This window comes from Haliotis rubra, unplaced genomic scaffold, assembly GCF_003918875.1.
Source record: "Haliotis rubra isolate DU_JTF1 unplaced genomic scaffold, ASM391887v1 Scf406, whole genome shotgun sequence".
Classification (NCBI taxonomy): domain Eukaryota; kingdom Metazoa; phylum Mollusca; class Gastropoda; order Lepetellida; family Haliotidae; genus Haliotis; species Haliotis rubra.
Genome location: NW_025767087.1, coordinates 753091 through 773254, shown reverse-complemented (window position 1 = coordinate 773254; position 20164 = coordinate 753091). Strand labels below are relative to the sequence as shown.

The 20164-nt window shown below is 40.4% G+C and overlaps 1 protein-coding gene across 1 annotated transcript; it reads right to left on the bottom strand.

The window, feature by feature from the left end:
- Positions 1-1895: 1895 nt before the first annotated feature.
- On the bottom strand, positions 1896-10144 carry LOC124287828 (glutathione S-transferase 1-like). Its single transcript, XM_046724289.1, has 5 exons — positions 9945-10144; positions 5735-5827; positions 4761-4876; positions 3599-3703; positions 1896-2251 (listed from the first exon to the last, which is right to left on the bottom strand). Exons 1-5 carry the CDS (start codon positions 10075-10077, stop codon positions 2093-2095), a joined length of 606 nt encoding a protein of 201 aa, XP_046580245.1. The 5' UTR covers positions 10078-10144; the 3' UTR covers positions 1896-2092.
- Between the last annotated feature and the right edge of the window lie 10020 nt (positions 10145-20164).

Genomic DNA, 20164 nt, shown 5'->3' with positions numbered 1-20164 from the left:
CAGCTTTAAATACCGCATAGTGTAGTATGACCCACCCAGCTTTAAATACCGCATAGTGTAGTATGACCCACTCCAGCCTTAAATACCGCATAGTGTAGTATGTAGTATGACCTACCCTTAGCCTTAAATACCGCATAGTGTAGTGTGACCTGACCCAGACTTTAAATACTAAATACCGCATAGTGTAGTATGACCCACCCAGCTTTAAATACCGCATAGTGTAGTATGACCCATCCAGCTTTAAATACCGCATAGTGTAGTATGACCCAAATACCAGCTTAAATACCGCATATGTAGTATGACCCACCCAGCCTTTAAATACCGCATAGTGTAGTATGACCCACCCAGACTAAATACTGCATTGTAGTATGACCCACCGACCAGCCTGTAGTATGACCCATCCAGTAAATACTGTAGACTGTAGTGTGACCGACCCAGACTAAATACTGCTTGGTGTAGTAGACTAAATATTGCATATTGTAGCATGGCCTACACGGACTGCATAGTCTGGTATGATCTACTTGGACTTGAATGGCAAAGTCAAGTCTATTCTTCGTGGTATGGCCACTGGCCCATTTACGAAGAAAGTGCATACATAATATGTTGCAGTAAAACATAACTTTGTGTAGATATTACGTTAAAATATTTCAGTATTTTAATAACTATTTTAAAATGTTTCAGAACTTTGAAAAAGATTTTGACAGACACAAGAATTCCGAAAATATTCCACCCGTGAAGGTCCGGGTTAGAATGAACCTTCAGTAACCCGTGCTTGTCGTAAGAGGCAACTAATGGGATCGAGTGGTCAGGCTCGCTGGCTTGGTTGACACATGGCATCGGTTCCCAATTGCGCAGGTCGATGATCATGCTGTTGATCACTGGATTGTCTGGTCCAGACTCGATTATTTACAGACCACCGCCATATAGCTGGAATATTGCTGAGTGCGGCGTAAAACTCAACTCGCTCACTCACTCCGAATTTATTCAGTATATAACAATACATTTTAATCAGATGGATGTGTCTAATGTAACACAGTTCCTATAGGTATTACGTATTCAGGTCATTACATATTCAGGTTTCTATTCTAGAAACGTTCGTAGCCCTAAGAATTCTTAGCTTTGATCTTAGTCAATGTAATGTGTTAAAAATGGGCTTCAGAAGTTCGTATACTACGAACGGTTGAGAATAGCCAGCCGGCTGTCGAATTCAAATATCCCTCAGCCGCCATTTTGGCTTGAGAACGAGGTGAAGTGAAATGGGGTTTAACGTCCTACTAAAGAATATTTCGCTCATATAACGACGTGCATGCGTGTGTATGTGTGGCTGCTTGTACTAGCCCAGACGTAAGCTGGTTTTATAGTGCTAGCTCACTGAGATACCACGCCGCAGTTAAGCATGAATACTCCACTCAGATACATTATACTGACTCCGAGCCGACCAGTCCTTGTTATACCCATTAATGCCGATCTCCAGGCAGGGCCAACAAGTACCATATTTTAACGTCTTTTGGTATGACGCGACCGGGGATCGAACCCGCGACCTTCCGCTCTCCGGGCGGAGGTTTGAGAACGGAGCAACCTGAGCCAATGATTGGTGTATTACAAGCGGCTGAAAGTTAGCGCTCCTTCTTATCCATAGGCGGATCCAGAGGGGGGCCGCCAGGGTGCGGTACCCCCTTTTGTCCTGAAAGTTTATTAAATGACCATTGAAACTCTGGTGAAAATGAAGTGTGCAACCCTCCTTTTCTAAATAATGTGACACACACACACACACACACAAACACACACACACACACACGCACGCACGCACGCACGCACGCACACCTTTCTCAAAAAAGCTGTATCCACCCCTGTTATCACCACGTCTATTACTGAACTCATGAGACAAGTCAGTATGCCTTTCATATAAGATTTTTAATACACATGAACATATATACGGCTGTGACATGTATGGTTCGTTTGCTGCCATTTCCCAATCTGTGTGTGATCCGATGATAAATTTCCATTATGGATTATGCAAGAGGATATACATCTCTGTTAGGTAACCAGTGATAACTGTGGACACAAGAGTCGTATTCCACTGAGAACACCGCTACATGGCCGTAGGGACCCTTGCTGCCAGATAGGCCTCGATTCTGTCGTTGGATTTGACGTTGTTCATGACGGCCTTGACATTGGGGTTCTTGTCGATGATGTCATCTTCTACCCTCCCGTCAAGGGTATCGTAGATAACAAGGTCACCGAGGCTCAACTGAAAGATTTGTTAAAATATATAGTTGCACCTTGTTATAACGATCGGTTATGCAAGAGCTTCTGTATATATGAAGATAGTGCTATGGAGGAAGTTAGAAGAAAGGTTTTCAATAATGCAGGTTAGAAGCTAATGTGCTGAATAATATAAAAAAGTAAAAGAATTGTGGCTATCGTATCTGTCACGAGTGGACATTTTATTTCGATAAAAAAAGAATATGTGACGAAGAAGTTTAAGCATTGTTTGTTTTGTTTGCTTGTTGTTTTACGCCGCACTTAACAATATTCCAGCTGTATTGGCGACGGTCTGTAAATATTTGAGTCTGAACCAAACAATCCAGTGATCAACATCATGACCATCCGATCCCTTCAGTCGCCTCTTAGGACAAGCATGGTTTGCAAAAGTCCAATTCTAACCCACATCTTTACGGGTCGTTAACAACTGCATTCATATCATTTATATGCAATAGATATACAATAAATCCTAGCTCGTTCCTAGCTCCTACCAAACATCCTCTGATTGAGACCGTTTCTTAAATATACTCATGTCAATAATGGTTGTCACCCCCACCTCACAGCCCCACCGCACACCCCCTATCCAATTAAAAAAATTGAAGGGGGTGACAACCATTATGGGCATGAGTATATTACAAGTTACATATTATTTGCGCTTCTGAGTCAACAACCATGGATGGTTGATTGTTATTTTATTTTTTATGTGTGTGTGTGTGTGTGTGTGTGTGTGTGTGTGTGTGTGTGTGCGTGCGTGCGCGTGCGTGTGTGTGCGTGCGTGTGTGTGTGTGTGTGTGTGTGTGTGTGTGTGAATTTGTTGGTGTGGATATTACAGGCCTTCCACAGAGATATATTCACAGACACCTACGTCAGTTGACTAGATTGTTTCGCTTAAACCATTTGTTAAAACAATCAGGTGTTTGTGACGTTTGAAAAATGGACAAACATGAAGAACGTGCAGTAATCAAATGCTTTCAGAAAATGGAATTGACACCAAAAATATCCCTGGAGATAAGACAACACCACTTAGGTAGACTTCGCATCCAGTGTCATTGGGAATCGTAAGTAAGAATATTTTGGTAAGAGTTTCATGTTCCGATCGTTATTTGAAATGACTGACGTTACAAACCAATAACATCGGTGAATAGGGACAAGTGCAACCATTAAATACTTCTTTCTGAAGTAGATCGCACTGTTACTTTTTGTAACCATAAAACACACAAAAACTGTTCTCCTTGTCATAGGCATGTGTGTCGTAATGATGGTAATGATCATTATAGTGCATCATCAGTTTATTACTGAATTATATAAATTTGATTTGAGTGATTTAGCTTACCGTCTCGCCAATGCAATAACCGTTACCCTTGGCAGACAATACTTTCTCGAGGTTTCCGACAATTCTTGGTTTCGTTTTTTCTTTCAGGTTCCGCTGTATTTCTGCCTATGACATAAAATATATGTTTGTTTTATATTCTGACAAGTTGAACGTCGCCTGCAAAAGAATTTCTTTTGAATCATGGCGTTTCAACTAAGTGATGGAGGAATCCCTATCTCGTGGGATGCATGACTAATGATACAGTGGCATAAAACCATGGATGAGAATCAAAGTAAATTTGGGATTCGAACCACTACATGTCATATCTCCTTACAGTGCATGAATTAAACCAGGTGGCATATTTCGCAATTATTCCTGGTATAATAGTTCATGACTTTAATAATGTCATACGAACCATGAAACCTTACACGCCATGTTTGAGATGTATAACTTACAGTTACTTTAAAAGCATTAATAGAACGTTCTACGTGTATGCCTCATTTCAATTATGAAATCTGACACAACATGTTTGAGATATATATTGTTTTATTGTGTTGTTTTATGGTTACTTATAAAACATAAATTTAACATGTTCATGATGTCATAGCAATCCTGAAATCTAACACGTTTGAGATATATAGTATACAGTTACTTGTAAAACATTAATAAAACATGTTCTATGCCTCATTTCCATCTCACACAACATGTTTGAGAGATAAAGTTTACAGTTACTTGTAAAACATAAATAAACATGTTCTATGTGTCATTTCAGTCATGAAATAATAATCTGACAGAAAATGTTCGAATTATATAGTTGTACGGTTACTCATAAAACATAAGTAAAACATGTCCATGATGTCATATCAATCCTGAAATTTAACACGTTTGAGATGCATAGTTTTAGAGTTACTTATAAAACATTAATAAAACATGTTCTATGCCTCATTTCAATCTGACACAACATGTTTTAGATGTGTAGTTTAACAGTCACATATAACATTAATAAAACATGCACTACGTGTCATTTCAATCCTGAAATATTAATCTGACACAAGATTTTTAGATATATAGTTTTAAAGTAACATTAATAATACATGTACTACATGATAGAACACTTTTCATCAAACAAACACGCTTTGCTTTTCAGGTTTTGTCAACTTTTGCAACTGCATGGTGTTCTTACCTTCCGGTCACTATCCTGTTCAAAGAACTCTTTGACTAATTCTAGAAAGAGGTCATGGCACATGCCGGTGATCTGGTCTATTTCGTACTCCTCCTGGTTGTTGGAGCCATAAAACCCTGTATTGGGATAGAAAGTAAAAAAGTAAAAGTAGAAACCAGGTTATCCTATCGTCTACTGGCTTTCCAGTTCGCAGTACAGGCTTTGGCCTCTTAGCCTTGTCGGAAGCCTATGATTGGGGTTTGACCTCCATCCTCCTAGATTATGGTTCTTTGTCTGTCAGCATCCTCCCCTTGCTTATTTTCCCCAAAACCTGCAGAACTGTATCACTTCGGATTGCTCTCCCACAAAAGGATGGATCCAGTCTGGATTATTTACAGACCGCCGCCATATACCTGGAATATTGCTGAGTGCGGCCTTAAACAACAAACAAACAAACAAACAAAACAAACAGCATGAATATAAAATTATAAAATGCCATGATATAACTGAAATGGCCTTTCCCAAACGTCAACAGCAAGTATAAATCTATTAATCACGAGCACAAAGTGAAAGTAAATTCCAAATTCTTGAAGGAACCAGTGACTTCTGATGATCTTCAGTTTTTGAACTGATATGACGATCGGGATTTTAAATTCCTATTTCGTATTTTTTCAGTTTATCGAACTGAAATCAACATTAGTTCTTTTCATGTTGTTATTTCAATAACAACGGTATTTAACTGACTGACTGACTGACTGACTGAGTTTGGTTTTACGCCGCTTTTAGCAATATTCCAGCAACATCACGGCGGGGGACACCAGAAATGGGCTTCACACATTGTGCCCATGTTGGGATTCGAACCCGGGTCTTCGGCGTGAAGAGCCAACGCTTCAACCATTAGGCTACCCCACCGCCCCAACGGTACTTAATGAATATGGTACGTTATATTATCATTATTGGTTTGTAAATGTTAGAAGTACAATTTTAGGGATTACCGAATTCTTTGGCAAGGAATTTGGCAATGGCCAGACTCTCGGTGTACTCTTTGCCATCGATTGTCAGCACCGGCATCTTGCCAAAGGGAGTATCTGAAACAGTGTAATATATAAATATAGCATATATTAATTATTGGTATTTATTATCTATATTGTTGAAATTGAGGGGTAAATACGTATTTGAATAGTGTGTTTTGTTAGTGAGTATGAAAAGGTAAACATGTATGTATCTGTACATGTACTATCTCTGTTCAGGTATTTGCCATCAGATATTGTGAGAATAAATACAGGAACTCGAAATATGTTTTCATTTCAAACCGTATTCAGGTGGGGAATTTGGAGGTTGGTCGTAAGTGGCGAATAATGGATAGGGTGTCCACACTCGGTGACTTGTTTGAGTGGTTTTAACGCCGCACTCAGCAGTATCCCAGCTCTATGGGCTGTAAATAATTGAGTCTGCACCAGACAATCCACACAACACGAGACAACACGAGCCTTCTTCCTACCCAAATCAAAGATTCGGATCTTTGGATCTGGGACACTACGGCAAAACCGTCACTTAGGATAGGGCTTGTTTTGTCAGTAGCGGGAGCAACGGGCTGGTCGTCACCCCATGTTAACAGCATAAGCATCGATCTACGCAATTGGGATGCGATGACTTGTCACCAAATTCAGAGAGCCTAACCAACCGACCCGGTTCGTCGCCTCTTGCAAGTATGAGTTGCTGAAGACCAATTATCTCGGTGACTCGGGTTATGTATGTCATTTAATCCAGCTTGCGTGATTTGAAGCTAAAAATGGCGTTCTCCAGCTAATCTGGTTCAGATTCGATTATATAGGGTCAATTGTAACACGGGGCAATTGTAACAAGGGCGATTACTCTAAAAGTTTTCGCTCAAGCATTGAGGTGAGTAGAGTTATTTCCCTTTGCTTTCCTACGGTACACATCCGGGTGTTTTTCAGCTGCTCGCTCATGACGAGATACAGTAGACGAAAAATCCTTTTTTACATAAGAAAGTAAATTTTTCACAAAACGTAATAAAACGTTCTTAATGCAGTAAATGTTGCTTGGTATGAAATTAACTTTTCAAGTGTAAAATTGAGGTATTACGACTTATTTTATGGTAGATATATTTGAGAAGCCCAAAGTTGTTAACATGTGACGTGGCAAGAAACATGGCTACTAGCATCGGGGGCAATTGTAACACTGTGTTACAACTGCCCCCATGTAATTTTCCCTTATGTTATGATAATGAAGCAAATTATGATGTCGGTGTTATGTTAGTTCTTTACTAGTTTCATCATAGTAGAACATTTTCAGTCTTATGTTGATAGTATCAGCCCTCGGGTGAAAGTTTTTGGTGTTAGTCTTTGTATTATATTTTGTGCATACGAAAACAAGAATTTTAAACTAAAAACATTTTAAATGTCGATGGTGGCAATGGTTTAATGTTAATCCATTTCCACCTCAATTGATCAAGGTAACATCTTTCCACATTTCATTTTGATTTTATTTGGAAAATAAACAGATTCTTACATTCGAACCTTCTTTGTTACAATTGCCCCATCCACCTGTTACAATTGCCCCGTGCTCGGGGTCAATTGTAACACTTGCAGTCATTGCATTTGATACGTAATAACTTTGTAACAACATGATCGTGAACTTGAAACGACACTGAGGTTTAAAGCCAAGAAGCCAATGTATTAGTTAGTACCGATAAACTTTGTGAGCGGTCGACTAATATCGAATTACATGTTTTACAATTGACCCCGGTCTCCCCTACAGACCGCCGCTATACAGCTGTTACATTGCTAAGTACGGTATTACACAATAAACAATCAAAACTTACACCGTGAATACCGTAAGACAAAATCACGAAACATTTTATATCTGATTTATTTTAAGAAAATAATCTAAAACCATTTGCTTTTGCATTTTTGCATCCTACCCTGCAGAAGCCTATTCACATGAATAATGTAACACTTCACATAAGAAACTGCAGTAAACGTTTCTGAATGTAATAACCAAACTGATGGCCTTGAAATGGATATTGTGAGTCGACACGAGTAACGATCAGGCAAATTATACCAACCATGTGATCATGATCGTGGCACCAGATGTTGGGTAATATGTTATTGAAAACCTAGCTGAATATTAAACACTCACGAATGAGTCATTCTCATTTCACATCATCTAATGACTACGAGTAACACGTGTGACTGACAATGTGTCATGGAGTTTAGGAGCTGTACGGAATTTACAAAACTGACTGTCGAGGGTTGGGTATACGTAAAGGTTCAGCTCGTAAAGGGTGGTGGGGTAGCCTAGTGTTTAAAGCGTTCGCTCATCCCGTATTCAGCTGTATATGTTCATCCCGTATTCAGCTGTACATGTTCCATCATGTATTCAGCTGTACATGTTCATTCCGAAGTCAGCTGTAAGATTTATGATTATGACATATTTGTGCACGTTTTCACCAAAGCCACGACTTACGCTGTACTCACAATAATGTAAATACAGGCTAGACATCAACTGGACATCAACAAAGACAATGAAGTTACCATCAGAGACATGCCACGTAAACACCATGCATGCTTACTGTGATATAGACCCGTGAAGATCCGGGGTAGAATAGGTCTTCAGCAACCCATGCTTGCCACAAAAGGCGACAATGCTTGTCGTAAGAGGCGACTAAACGGGATCGGGTGGTCAGGCTCGCTGAATTAGTTGACACATGTCATCGGTTCCCAGTTGCGCAGATCGATGCTCATGCTGTTGATCACTGGATTGTCTGGTCCAGACTCGATTATTTTCAGACCGCCGCCATATAGCTGGAATACTGCTGAGTGCGGCGTAAAACTAAACTCCCTCACTCACTAATGTGATATATCTCGATATTTCTGTAATCTGATTGCACTGGCCTGCATGGAACAACATCTTTGAATGAGTTAAAACAAACATCGGTTCCAAAGAGGCGCCATCTTTCCATGTTACAAAGCGTGCTTTTTGGAGGTAAGTGATTAATGATTGGTATGTAATTTTTTAAGTAGTTACATGGAATAAACGATATCCCAGGACTTGACAGCATCAACATCAGCTGCAGCAACGTGGTGACGACGACTACAGGTGCCCACGGTAACAACGGCAGCAGCATTACCGCTGGCAAGTTTCAACCGCGAGATGTGTCGATACAAGCGCCCAATATAGGAATGTCTGGTATGTCGATAGCCGTGGTGGCCTGATTTCCCATTGACCTTTGTCCATAAACACTGACCGTCACCGGACACCAACATCGGCTTTAACAGGTATAGATTTCATAGATCCGAGACCATCCTGTACATTTATCCCAGAAAGATATCATTGTAGCCTAAAGTACGGCTATATCAGGGTATGTTTACCGCATCGTTTAAATAACATTCAAAAAAGGTGTTGGTTGGTTGTTTAACGCCGCACTCAGCAATATTCCAGCTATATGGTGGCGGTCTGTAAATAATATAATCAGGGCCAGACAAGTGGATTGATTGTTAAAATGTATGAGTTGATAGCGAAGAGTGAGTGAGTGAGTTTTAGTTTTACGCCGTTTTTAGCAATATTCCAGCAATATCACCAGACACCAGAAATGGATTTCACACATTATACCCATGTGGAGAATCGAACCCGGGTCTTCGGCGTGAGGAGCCAACGCCAACCACAAGGCTACCCCACCGCCCCTGCCAGCAAAGAATATATATTACCGCATTGCAATGTGAGACACAATTCAGTGAAGTAAACATGTTATGAAAATAGTCTCTTGTGCAACCTTGTGGTAAACGTCGACTCGACTAGCCGAAGGCCAAGGATCCATTCTCAAATTGGTACACCGCACGACGCCATTTGTGCCCAAGGCCGATCTGTCCCTGCTATATGACTAAAAGCGGCGTCAAATTTCATTCAGTCGATATTCGGTACAAGCTGCTACCGCGACCCGAGGCTAACAGATCATTCAAATGTTCATGATCATCGAATCGGAATTAACTATATAGATATATGACGCATGGATCATCCGTGGAAAGTGGTTCCGATTCGCTAAACATCCAAAATAGCTGTTATGAATTAAGCGACTGAATCGCTGAACGTCAGTGATCTTGATGCAGCAGTGTGCATCCCGCCATCACTGATACAGTAACGTGCAACATATGATACAGGATACAGTAAAGGAACAACACTCACTGGGTTTTATGGCATGCCATGTTTCATGCGTGACTCTCTTGTCTTCAAATTTCTGTCCTTGCAGTGTGAACAAGAGTCGGATCACCTCCGCCCGACCCCTCCCATTAAAGTACAGCAGCGAGTAGGAAGTCATGGCGGACCTGACTGGTGGTGCGCGAACAGAATGAGGCAGGGAGCTGCAAGGCTTTGTATTATGTATCTGTATATGACCCCCTCTAGCCTTGCTCCAAGGCTGTACTGAATGCTGAGCCCATAAGGGACCGTTCGTAATCTCTGGCTGGGGTGTGTGATGATGATTTTTTATGGAGAAGAATGTACAATGTGAATGATCCTCCCCTAAAATTTATGTACAAAGTAAGTAACACCCCAACCCCCCAACCCCCGCACGTCAAGTACAAAAGCAATTACCCCCTCCCCCTCATAATTTTCAAGCATAACTTTTGTGCGGAGCTGGGGTTGGTCTGTTTAGCTTCCTGTACTCGGAGCTGGCTGTGATGGTCATTTTTTATATTGTCCGTGTTTCTTTAAGGCCAGACTACACACATGTACATGAATAGCTGTTGATGGGTTAGTTAATTTTTAGGAAAATATAACGTAAATATAGAGGTCAATGGGAAAGTGGTTTGTTTTGTATAACCTTCAGTTTCAGCTTCGTCCGACGAAGCTATGTAGGCGAATGGTTCAAATGTGACTGGCACCAGAATGGGCAATATTATGCTTTTGGTAGTCTGGAAGAGTGACGTCATAATCAATAAAACCCAGCCCCAATATTTGTAAGTAATATGTGTGTTTTTCTTAAATACCCGTGAAGATCCGGGTTAGTCGTCAGCAACCCATACGTGTCGTAAGAGGCGATTAACAGGATCAGATGGTAGATCGATGCCCGTGATGTTGATCACTGGATTGTCTGGCAAAGACTCGATTATTTGCAAACAATACAACTGGAATATGCGGCTTTAAACAATAAACAACAAAACAAGTGGGTGCGGTTTTCAAATGGGATAACGACACTCCGAATAACACCCTGATAACTAGTGGTGGAATGACATCCAAAGGACAACCGCAATCTACTAACAAAATGTTAGGTCAACATCAGGGAGAGGCAGGTCATTTGCTTGTATTGTGTGACAATGCCCTCATGATTTTATATTGTATAGTGTCAGTGTCTGCCCTTAACCCTGAAAAGCTGCAGGCCCTAAGGACCCAGAACCATATCAAGTTGTGGGTCCTGATCAGAACTTGTAGGCACTATTTTTTAGCTACAATATAAGTAATTCCCAGTAAATAAAAAATGTAACAACCAACAAACTGAGTTAAAAAAAAGATCATATATCAGTAATCTAAATTGCTTCCTCCAAAATGATAGTCGTTTCACTTACAGAAAAGATATGCTGATCGAGATAAAATCGATAAATTACTGAATGATATTTTCTGTAAAATAATACTCTTAGTTATTGGGGTAGAAAAAGCTGTCGGCCATAAGGACCTGCAGAAAACGAGTGCTGTGAGTCGGAATGGTTTTCAGTCGGCTTCGGACCTAAGGACGGACGTTAATTTCGAACACTGTGTGTTTCAAACAAGAACTATGACTGCTTGGATTATTGTTGAAAGTTGTTTATATTTTCATCTTAAATCAAAATAATATGCGAGTGAGTGAGTTTAGTTTTACGCCGCACTCAGCAATATTCCAGCTATATCGCGGCGGTCTGTAAATAATCGAGTCTTGACCAGACAATCCAGTGATCAACAGCATGATCATCGATCTGCGCAATTGGGAACCAATGACATGTGTCAACCAAGTCAGCGAGCCTGACCACCCGATCCCGTTAGTTGCCTCTTACGACAAGCATTAAAACAATATGTAGCAAGTGTAGGATAGTACAGGGGCTCAAACACGTCGTGTCAATCAAGGGCACATAACTCTCGCTGGTACCTTCATAGGCCCCCTAACGGTGGGCTCAGGATAAATACGCTTTGGAACATTTGAAGTGTTACTGTTTGAAATGCCAAAGAATGTACTAGTTCTTATTATTGAAATTAATGAATATAGTCACAAAGACGTTTTAACATGTTGATTTTAAACACAACTGAAAGAATTGCAAGGGTGTATTCTTGGTTAGCCCACAAGAAGCGTTAAGCATATGCCGTTATAAAATTACTAGTCATGGATAGATATCAAAGCAGATTTGGTAATTACACCTATTATTAAGCCTACAGCTGTAAAACTGTGAAAATGTCAGGTAAAGATGCCTGAAAATCATTGTTAACGGCGTGGCAAACGCTTTAACCCTTAGTCTAGTTGTCCCACACCTCACCTGCAATGCGACAGCAACGTGGTAACAGACCAGACAATCAAGTGATGGTCCAGACAATGCAGTGACACGATTTACTGATTTTGTTGAAACAAAACCCAAAGAGCAATGTTTGAAAATCGCGTAATGGACACGTGTGGTTTTTTTATAAACACGTGCAGAGATCCATGGCCAGTTGTTTATATCAAAAACAGATGTTGAAAATATGTAAATAAAGGATAAAATTGCAGAGATAAATTTCTAAACGTATTAATACGTTCCTCAAATTGGACCGAGTTCGCCAATCTTTATGTGCTTAAAACTTTAAGGAGAATAGACACTCTTTATCACTGTGTCAAAATATCTGTTACCGGACACCACAACCATAGGTATACATTAAGTGCAAACACTAATAAGTGAACATTATGTTTAAAAAGCTGTTGACATCAGCGAGAATGTTTAACGGTTAACAAGGGTGTTAACGGTTCTCAACATCATTGTCACATTTTAGTGTTTTAGGTGTTGGGGACCTTTGCCACTTTGGCCATTTAAAGGATCATGATAGGACCTCTTACCCTATTTCTAAATATCATTCTGGTGTTCCCCGCCGTGATATTGCTGGAATATTGCAAAAACCATCTTAACACTTAACTCAGTCAGTCCAAATATCAAACGCCAAACACTGAAGGAGGTTCTCCTCGTATTCTTTCAATACATGTATTTCCACCTGAATTACGCACTCATAATATTGCAGTGTAATGAATGCGTGAGTATGGTTTTACGCAGCTTTTAGCAAGATTCCAGCAATATCACGGCAAGGGACAAGTGAAAATGGGCTTCACACATTGTACCCATTTTGGGAATAGAACCCGGGTCTTCGGCTTGACGAGCGACCGCTTTAACCACTGGGCTACCCCACCACCCCCTGAGTGTAATAATATAAGTTGCATGTTCTGTCTCATTAAGTATATGAAGGAGGGTATTCTTTTGAGAAGAACATGACATACAATGCAACGAGTGAGTGAGTGAGATCTAACACCGCTTGGAACAACATTCCTACTCTATAACAGCGAGCGAGCTAAATGTGGGGGGTCCGCCTGAAGTGGTGTAGGTATCAGACCAGACTGATGCTTAGTCTCTGAATGTATATAATTTTGATGGAAACAAATAATTTTATTAAAACTGAAAAAGATTCTGTATCTGTGTGTGTGTGTGTGTGTGTGTGTGTGTGTGTGCGTGTGTGTGTGTGTGTGTGTGTGTGTGTGTGTGTGTGTGTGTGTGAGAGAGAGAATTTGTTGGCGGTGTGTGTGGTTTGGGACTTTTTGGAGTATTTTGTGTGTATGTGTGTATGTGTGTGTGTGTGTGTATGTATGTATGTATGTATGTATGTATGTATGTATGTATGTATGTATGTATGTATGTATGTATGTATGTATGTATGTATGTATGTATGTATGCATATATATACACACATATAGACACATGCCTGAAAATGTGTGTGTGCCCACGCACGCACGCACACACACACACACACAATTCTACGTATCTGTTCGTGAGCACTCACAAGTGCATGTGTGTACATGTGCTTGAATGAAAGTGGTCTCCCTTGGGACAAACTTTTCCATTCTCGTTTCAGGTCTGAAATCTGTCCCCGACAGTCTCCGTCTACCGCCAGTATTTCATTGTGGACATTACCATGGAAACCTGTAAACAAGAAGCGTGAAATCAATAACATAAACAGATAAGTAGGTACACTGTTCAGGATTGAATGTGCTAATGATTCGGTTTTTCGATGCTATATCTTTCATGGATCGATTATGTTTCAGCTATATCACGTGTGTTAGCTTAATGTGTGGACAAATCTTGTTGATGAAAGAGCTGCATCGCTGATGGATAAATACATTATATATGGACAAAATACTGCACGGTACTACTGCAAAGACGTACCAGACTACCTGGCGATGAAGGGCGACAACTCAATACTCTGACTGTAGCGTAGACTTTCACTTAGTTTCTGAATATAATTTGTACTATTTCGACATAAACATTTTAAATTTAATTTTAAATTGAAAAGGACCGCTAGTGAGATTGGGGATTCAGAACTGAACCTGAGGAAAATTAGACATGCTTCACTAAGGGCTTTAGAATTGCAGAAAGGGCTTGGGGGGGGGGGTGGGTGATAATGCTGTTCAGGGACTGAGAGACAGACTAGCCGTACTGCTACAGTATCTCCTATACTACAGCTTGTTCAGCTTGACCTGGGGCGGTGGAGTAGCCTAGTGGTTAAAGCGTTGGCTCGTCACGCCGTAGACCCGGGTTCGAATCCCGACATGGGCACAACGTGTGAAGCCCATTTCTGGGTCCCCCGCCGTGATGTTGCTGGAGTATTGCTAAAAGCGGCGTAAAACCAAAACTCAGTCAGTCAGCTTGACCTGATGAATTGCATCACCGTGTCACAACTGGTTGGGTCTATTATTGTGAAGGGGTGCACCTGTGTCAGATGATTGGTGTAAACGAGTGGACTGATTGTTGTGCCCATGTTGAAAATTTGGAAAGCGACTACTGGCTCAGAAATATTGCAGTTGAACAAGAAATAGAAAAAGTGATAATTGAACTGGGTGTAGAGAGTGATAGCGAGAGTGAATCGGATTGTGGAAAAATACCTGACGTCTGCAAGTTGTAAAGTTAGCAAAACAAACTAGATAGCATATGACTGTATAAACAATTCAATTAAAATATGACATCATTGGGGTTTTTCAGAAGTGTTGTTTTCCGGGACAAATTCTGTAACGAATCTATGTATGCATGCTTCGCACGAACGCAACATTAATAACATCCTCTGCAACCCTATTTAATTAAGATAACCCAATCTGCCGTTTGTGCTATTTGACCTCCCGGGTCATGCATATGTAGAGTAGCTCAGGTCAAGCTGAACAAGCTGTAGCAGGGCATGAACCCTGTAAACACAAAACTCTAATGTATATCTGATTTAGGCTTCATTACACCGACTATCTGTAACAGATGTACACAGCACAATTATATTATTAAATTATATCATGTAATGGATTCTCATTGTTTGCAAAAGGGTGTAAAATGAGACAAGGGGAATTGTTTTTCCTATTTCTCAGACACGATTTACTTGACATCTGACATGGAGCCATGTATATAGAGAATACTAAATGATGTCCCGTGTAACGAGTTTCATAAATATGGTTTTACACGGGATATCGTTTTGTATTATATTTATTACTCACCCAACATTAGCAATAATATCTCAGAATCCAACTCACGGAACGAACGTATTACGCCGTCATTTATTAGTGTCAACATTAGTATATTTAATTTGAACTTGTTGTTTAATAAACAAGGGGTATGAAATGGGGACCAGATAACTTCAACCAACATGTTATTTTTTTTAATATAAATGCTATTACACGCAACCGAGCAAAGCTGGAACAGTTAAAACTTCTTTCCTTAGAATTCAACATTACGCCAGCAAACTGGGTCACGCGTATACTCGGTCATGTGACCGATTGCAAATAGTTCCGGCTGCACGCGATGTTATTACATAATGTGTAATGACATTGTAGATTTATTAAACAGTCATATCTTTAACGGGTGAGTAATAAATCGTATTTATTACATATTGATTTGAATTGGGCAGAGAACCTGGTATTTTACAAGGCTGTCTCTGGTCTGTTGCCATTTAACCATGAAACGTCTTCCATTGTCAATGACGTCATCGAGATGGAAGATAGCTTGTCTACCGACGTGAGATTACGTGGGGAGCAGTTGCTATATATCTTACACGCGGATATCTCACCTGCTGGTGGTTCAGGTGAAATCTAACAGTAAATCGGCACCTAGATCCGTTTCATCACAACACTTTCTTTCGATTATCAAAGGTGGCAAAGAGGCAACGCTAACCACATATAGGCCATACGGACATTTGCACAACTCGCACTTCTTGCAGGAAGAATGGATGAGAATAACGTACCACATAATTCGGACATGTATTCCAAAACAACATTTTTACAACAAAATTTTAATTCATTATTTCGATGAGAGATTACTTTCATGATTACTTCGATGTCATTGTAGCCATTTAACGGACAGGTTAAGCATGAGAAACAGAACACATTAAACAAAGAATAAGTGAGTAAGTATAGTTTTACGCCGCTTTTAGCAATATTCCAGCAACATCACGGTGGATGAACACCTGAAATTGGCTTCACACATTGTGCCCATGTAGGGAATCGAACCTGGGTGTTCGCCAACGCTTTTAATACTAGGCTACACCGGCCTTTAAACGGGCAAAGAACCAACAGAGAGATGGTTAACCGGTCAATAGATTCCGGTATGTTTCCATTTCGACATAAACATGGGTTCCTGGTCTGACATGTTTTAACGAATCAAAACGGTGTATCGGGTCATGTGACTGAAGTGGGACAGTGAAAGAAAGTTTCAATATTAGTAGAGTAGCGTGGCTTTGATATTAAGCGGACTGAATCGAATCTCGCTCGTTCCAGTTGCCCACTGACAACCCACTGTCCTGTCTGCGTATGTCCAAGTAGCTTTGTATTGAGAGATGGCATTTTGGGTAGTAAAGTTATTGAGTATGAACCTGTCCAGCGTTATTTCTTCTATGAATGTTCACCGGTACATTATAAGTTGTTCACTGGTCTCGAGGGCACAAGGGCTGATGTACCCTCGATGTTTGTATATATTCACTGAGCCCGAACGGCGAGGGGAACATAAAGAAACAGCGAGGGTACATCAACCCATGGGCCCCGAGGGACCAGTGGACAACGCATTTATCTTACCGAACACGTCAATGGTAATTTTGAACTGTTAGAGGCACGGCTATCGGATCATAGTATGGAGTATAAGACGACAAGAAAAACACATCTGCATTCGCGAAACATCGTTAATTTCCTTACATCATACGTGATTCAATGTTATTCGCGATAAAGAATTACTACTACGAAGTACCAAATAAGTTCGGCTTTCACAGCGGGGTACATAGAAAATGTTATTCGCTTGTAAGCGCGGTACATTGAAAATAATAGAAGAGCGCTCAGCCAATCAGAAAACGACATTTATGTGTGAGGCAAGATAAAAATGATATGAAGGTACTTAGGCTCACTGGTCGTCCGACCCCTCACGCCTTGCCTTACCCGTGAACATCCGGGTTAGAATTGGTCTTCAGCAACCCATGCTTCTCGTAAAAGGCGACTAACGGGATCGGGTGGTGAGCTTTGTTAACTTCGCTGATGCATGTCATCGTAGACCAATGCTCATGCTGTTGATCACTTTGATTGTCTGGTCCAGACTTGAATATTTACAGACCGCAGCCCCACAAATGGAAAAGTGCGACGTTAAACAACAAACCATTCAACCAAAATGAGACACTATGCATAGGAACCGAAGGGATTCGAGTAAGAATATGGTTCCGTAGAAGGTATGCAACCTAGAGGCGGCTATGAGGTGGTCAGTCTTTCCATGAGTGAGTGAGGTTTTACGCCTCTTTTAGCAATACTCCAGCAACATCACGGCGGGGGACACCAGAAATGGACTTCACACATTGTACCCATGTGGGGAATCGAACCAGGGTCTTCGGCGAGACATTTCCATGAGTGAGTGAGTGAGTGAGAGTATGGTTTTAGGCAGCTTGTAGCAGTATTCCAGCAATACCACGGCGGGGGACACCAGAGATGGGATATCCCCATGGTCACACAAACATAATTTCATGGTCTGATGTTTTTTAATCAAGCCAATGTCAGGACTGACATGGGTCACCTCGAACATAAAAGAAAGTTTCAATATTAGTAGTGTGGAAGTGGAAGTCAGCGGATCGAGTCGAACCTTGCTCGTTCCAGGTGCCTACTCTGTGACAAGCTCTCCAATCTGTTATGTCAAAGTAGCTTTGTTTTGAGAGATGGACTATTGGGTAGTAAAGTATGTGAGTATGAACCTGTGTTGCGTTATTTCTTGTCTGAACGTGCACCTTTATGTGAATGTCATGAACATCTGGCCCTTACTCCTTGCCTTACCCGTGAAGTCTAGGGTTAGAATTGATCTTCAGTAACCCATGCATGTCGTAAGTGGCGACTAAAGGGATTGGGTGGTCAGACCCGCTGGCTTGGTTGACACATGTCATCATACAACAGTTGCGCAGATCGATGCTCATGCTGTTGATCACGTGACTGTCTAGTCCAGACTCGAGTATTTACAGACCGCCGCCTTATAAGTTGTAAATTGCAAAGAGCGGCGTAAAACAGCAAGCAAATAGGCATACTCCCTTAACAATACGCCCTTTAAAATAATTAGTCAAGCAAAATATTTTAAACACCATATCATAAATCTGGTGTTTAAAGGAATATGGACAATTGCATGGTGGCTATATCCAGTTGTGACAAAGACACAATTTCATGTGCGAAACTGGCAAGCCGTATTATGTATAAGAGTAATTTTCAAGTTATATAAAATATGTCAGAAATCAAATTCTGTTTATAGAAACCGAAAAAGATTCAAGTACGTATATGGTTCCCTAGCAATGTATGCAACCTAGAGACGGCTACTGGGTGGTCAGACACGTTGACCTGATTGATAGATGTCGCTGTGCAGCAGAGTTGAGAATTAAGGGATATTTGAAGCTATTCGGTGGTAGGTTTTAAGTTAAGTTAAGAATATTAATTTAGCATTCTCAAGATACACGAATGCCTACCACAACCCAGTAAGCGGCCCTAATCCATAGAACGTATCATAGCTATTTGTACAGGGTCATTTGTAAACAAGAAAATCTGTCATCAGATTTGTTTGGTTTAAGGTTTGTGTGAAGTGGGGTCAGTTTGATTGGTTTGGTAACGCCTGTGGGCAGGTTACGTCCGTGAACATAGGGTTAGTAAACAGGAATTGGACCATTTTTTCTGGGAATGTGAAAATGATAATTCAGATAGTTTCATTTGTTTTGGAAAGGTTGTTTTAAAACCAAAAGTATGAAATACGAATAAAAGTGGTTGATATATTGTTTTAGACTATGTAATAGTAGTTTAATTATTCATGCAATTTGGTAATGACATAACACATTTCAAGTGTGTAGTTGTGTACAAAATAACTGTTGATGGTAAACCCTTGACAGTCTCTTAACAGAATATCCAGAAGCAGTTATGAAATTAGATGGTACGGGAGATAAAAACTGGGTCTCATCTGTACGTGAATTATTGTTTCAATGTGGATTTGGTCATTTATGGATCGCACAAGATGTTGGCGACGGGAATTCTTTTTAAAAATGTTCAAACAACGATAGAAAGATATTTACCAGCACGAATGGTTCCATCAAGTAGTTCTTCAAGTAGTATTTAGTTATAATGCTGAGTTTAAATCCTTTATCAAACCTTAATTATATCTATCGTCTCAAACATCTATCCATCTACGCAGAATTGTAACTATGTTCAGATGTAATGGCCATGATTTTAAGATAAAAGCTGCAAGGTTTTCTAAACACCCGTATGATCAAATTACCACTTGTGATCATTGTAACCTCACAGAGGATGAAGACCATATCATGTTTAAGATATAAATACTTGCCTTTATATCTATGTAGACAACTATCAAAAGAAAAGTTTATTGACGTGCAACTACTGTACAAGTTAGCCTTATTACTATACCATATAAATCGTAATAGATCAAATCGGCAATAACTGTATATTTCACTTAACATTGCCTATCTATGGTATGCTATTTACGTCGTATTGCATGGTAGCGCTGTCACTGTGTACATTACAATATATTTGCATTGTACTGTTGGCCTCCGGGCCATATATACCAATATAATCTGTCTGTCTGTCTGTCCTTGGCAGTTTTGTCAATATAACAGTTTATTGGATTAATGTGAAAGGGTGACCAGGTCAATACCTGCTCGTGAAG

What these genes read in the sequence shown, in the direction of transcription:
- LOC124287828 (XM_046724289.1), bottom strand. Translation starts at nt 10,077, where the DNA reads ATGACTTCCTACTCGCTGCTGTACTTTAATGGGAGGGGTCGGGCGGAG. An exon ending in ATGGCATGCCATAAAACCCA is followed by an intron (nt 5,828 to 9,944) that starts GTGAGTGTTGTT and finishes ACACTGTTTCAG; the next exon opens with ATACTCCCTTTGGCAAGATG. An exon ending in ATTCCTTGCCAAAGAATTCG is followed by an intron (nt 4,877 to 5,734) that starts GTAATCCCTAAA and finishes ATCCCAATACAG; the next exon opens with GGTTTTATGGCTCCAACAAC.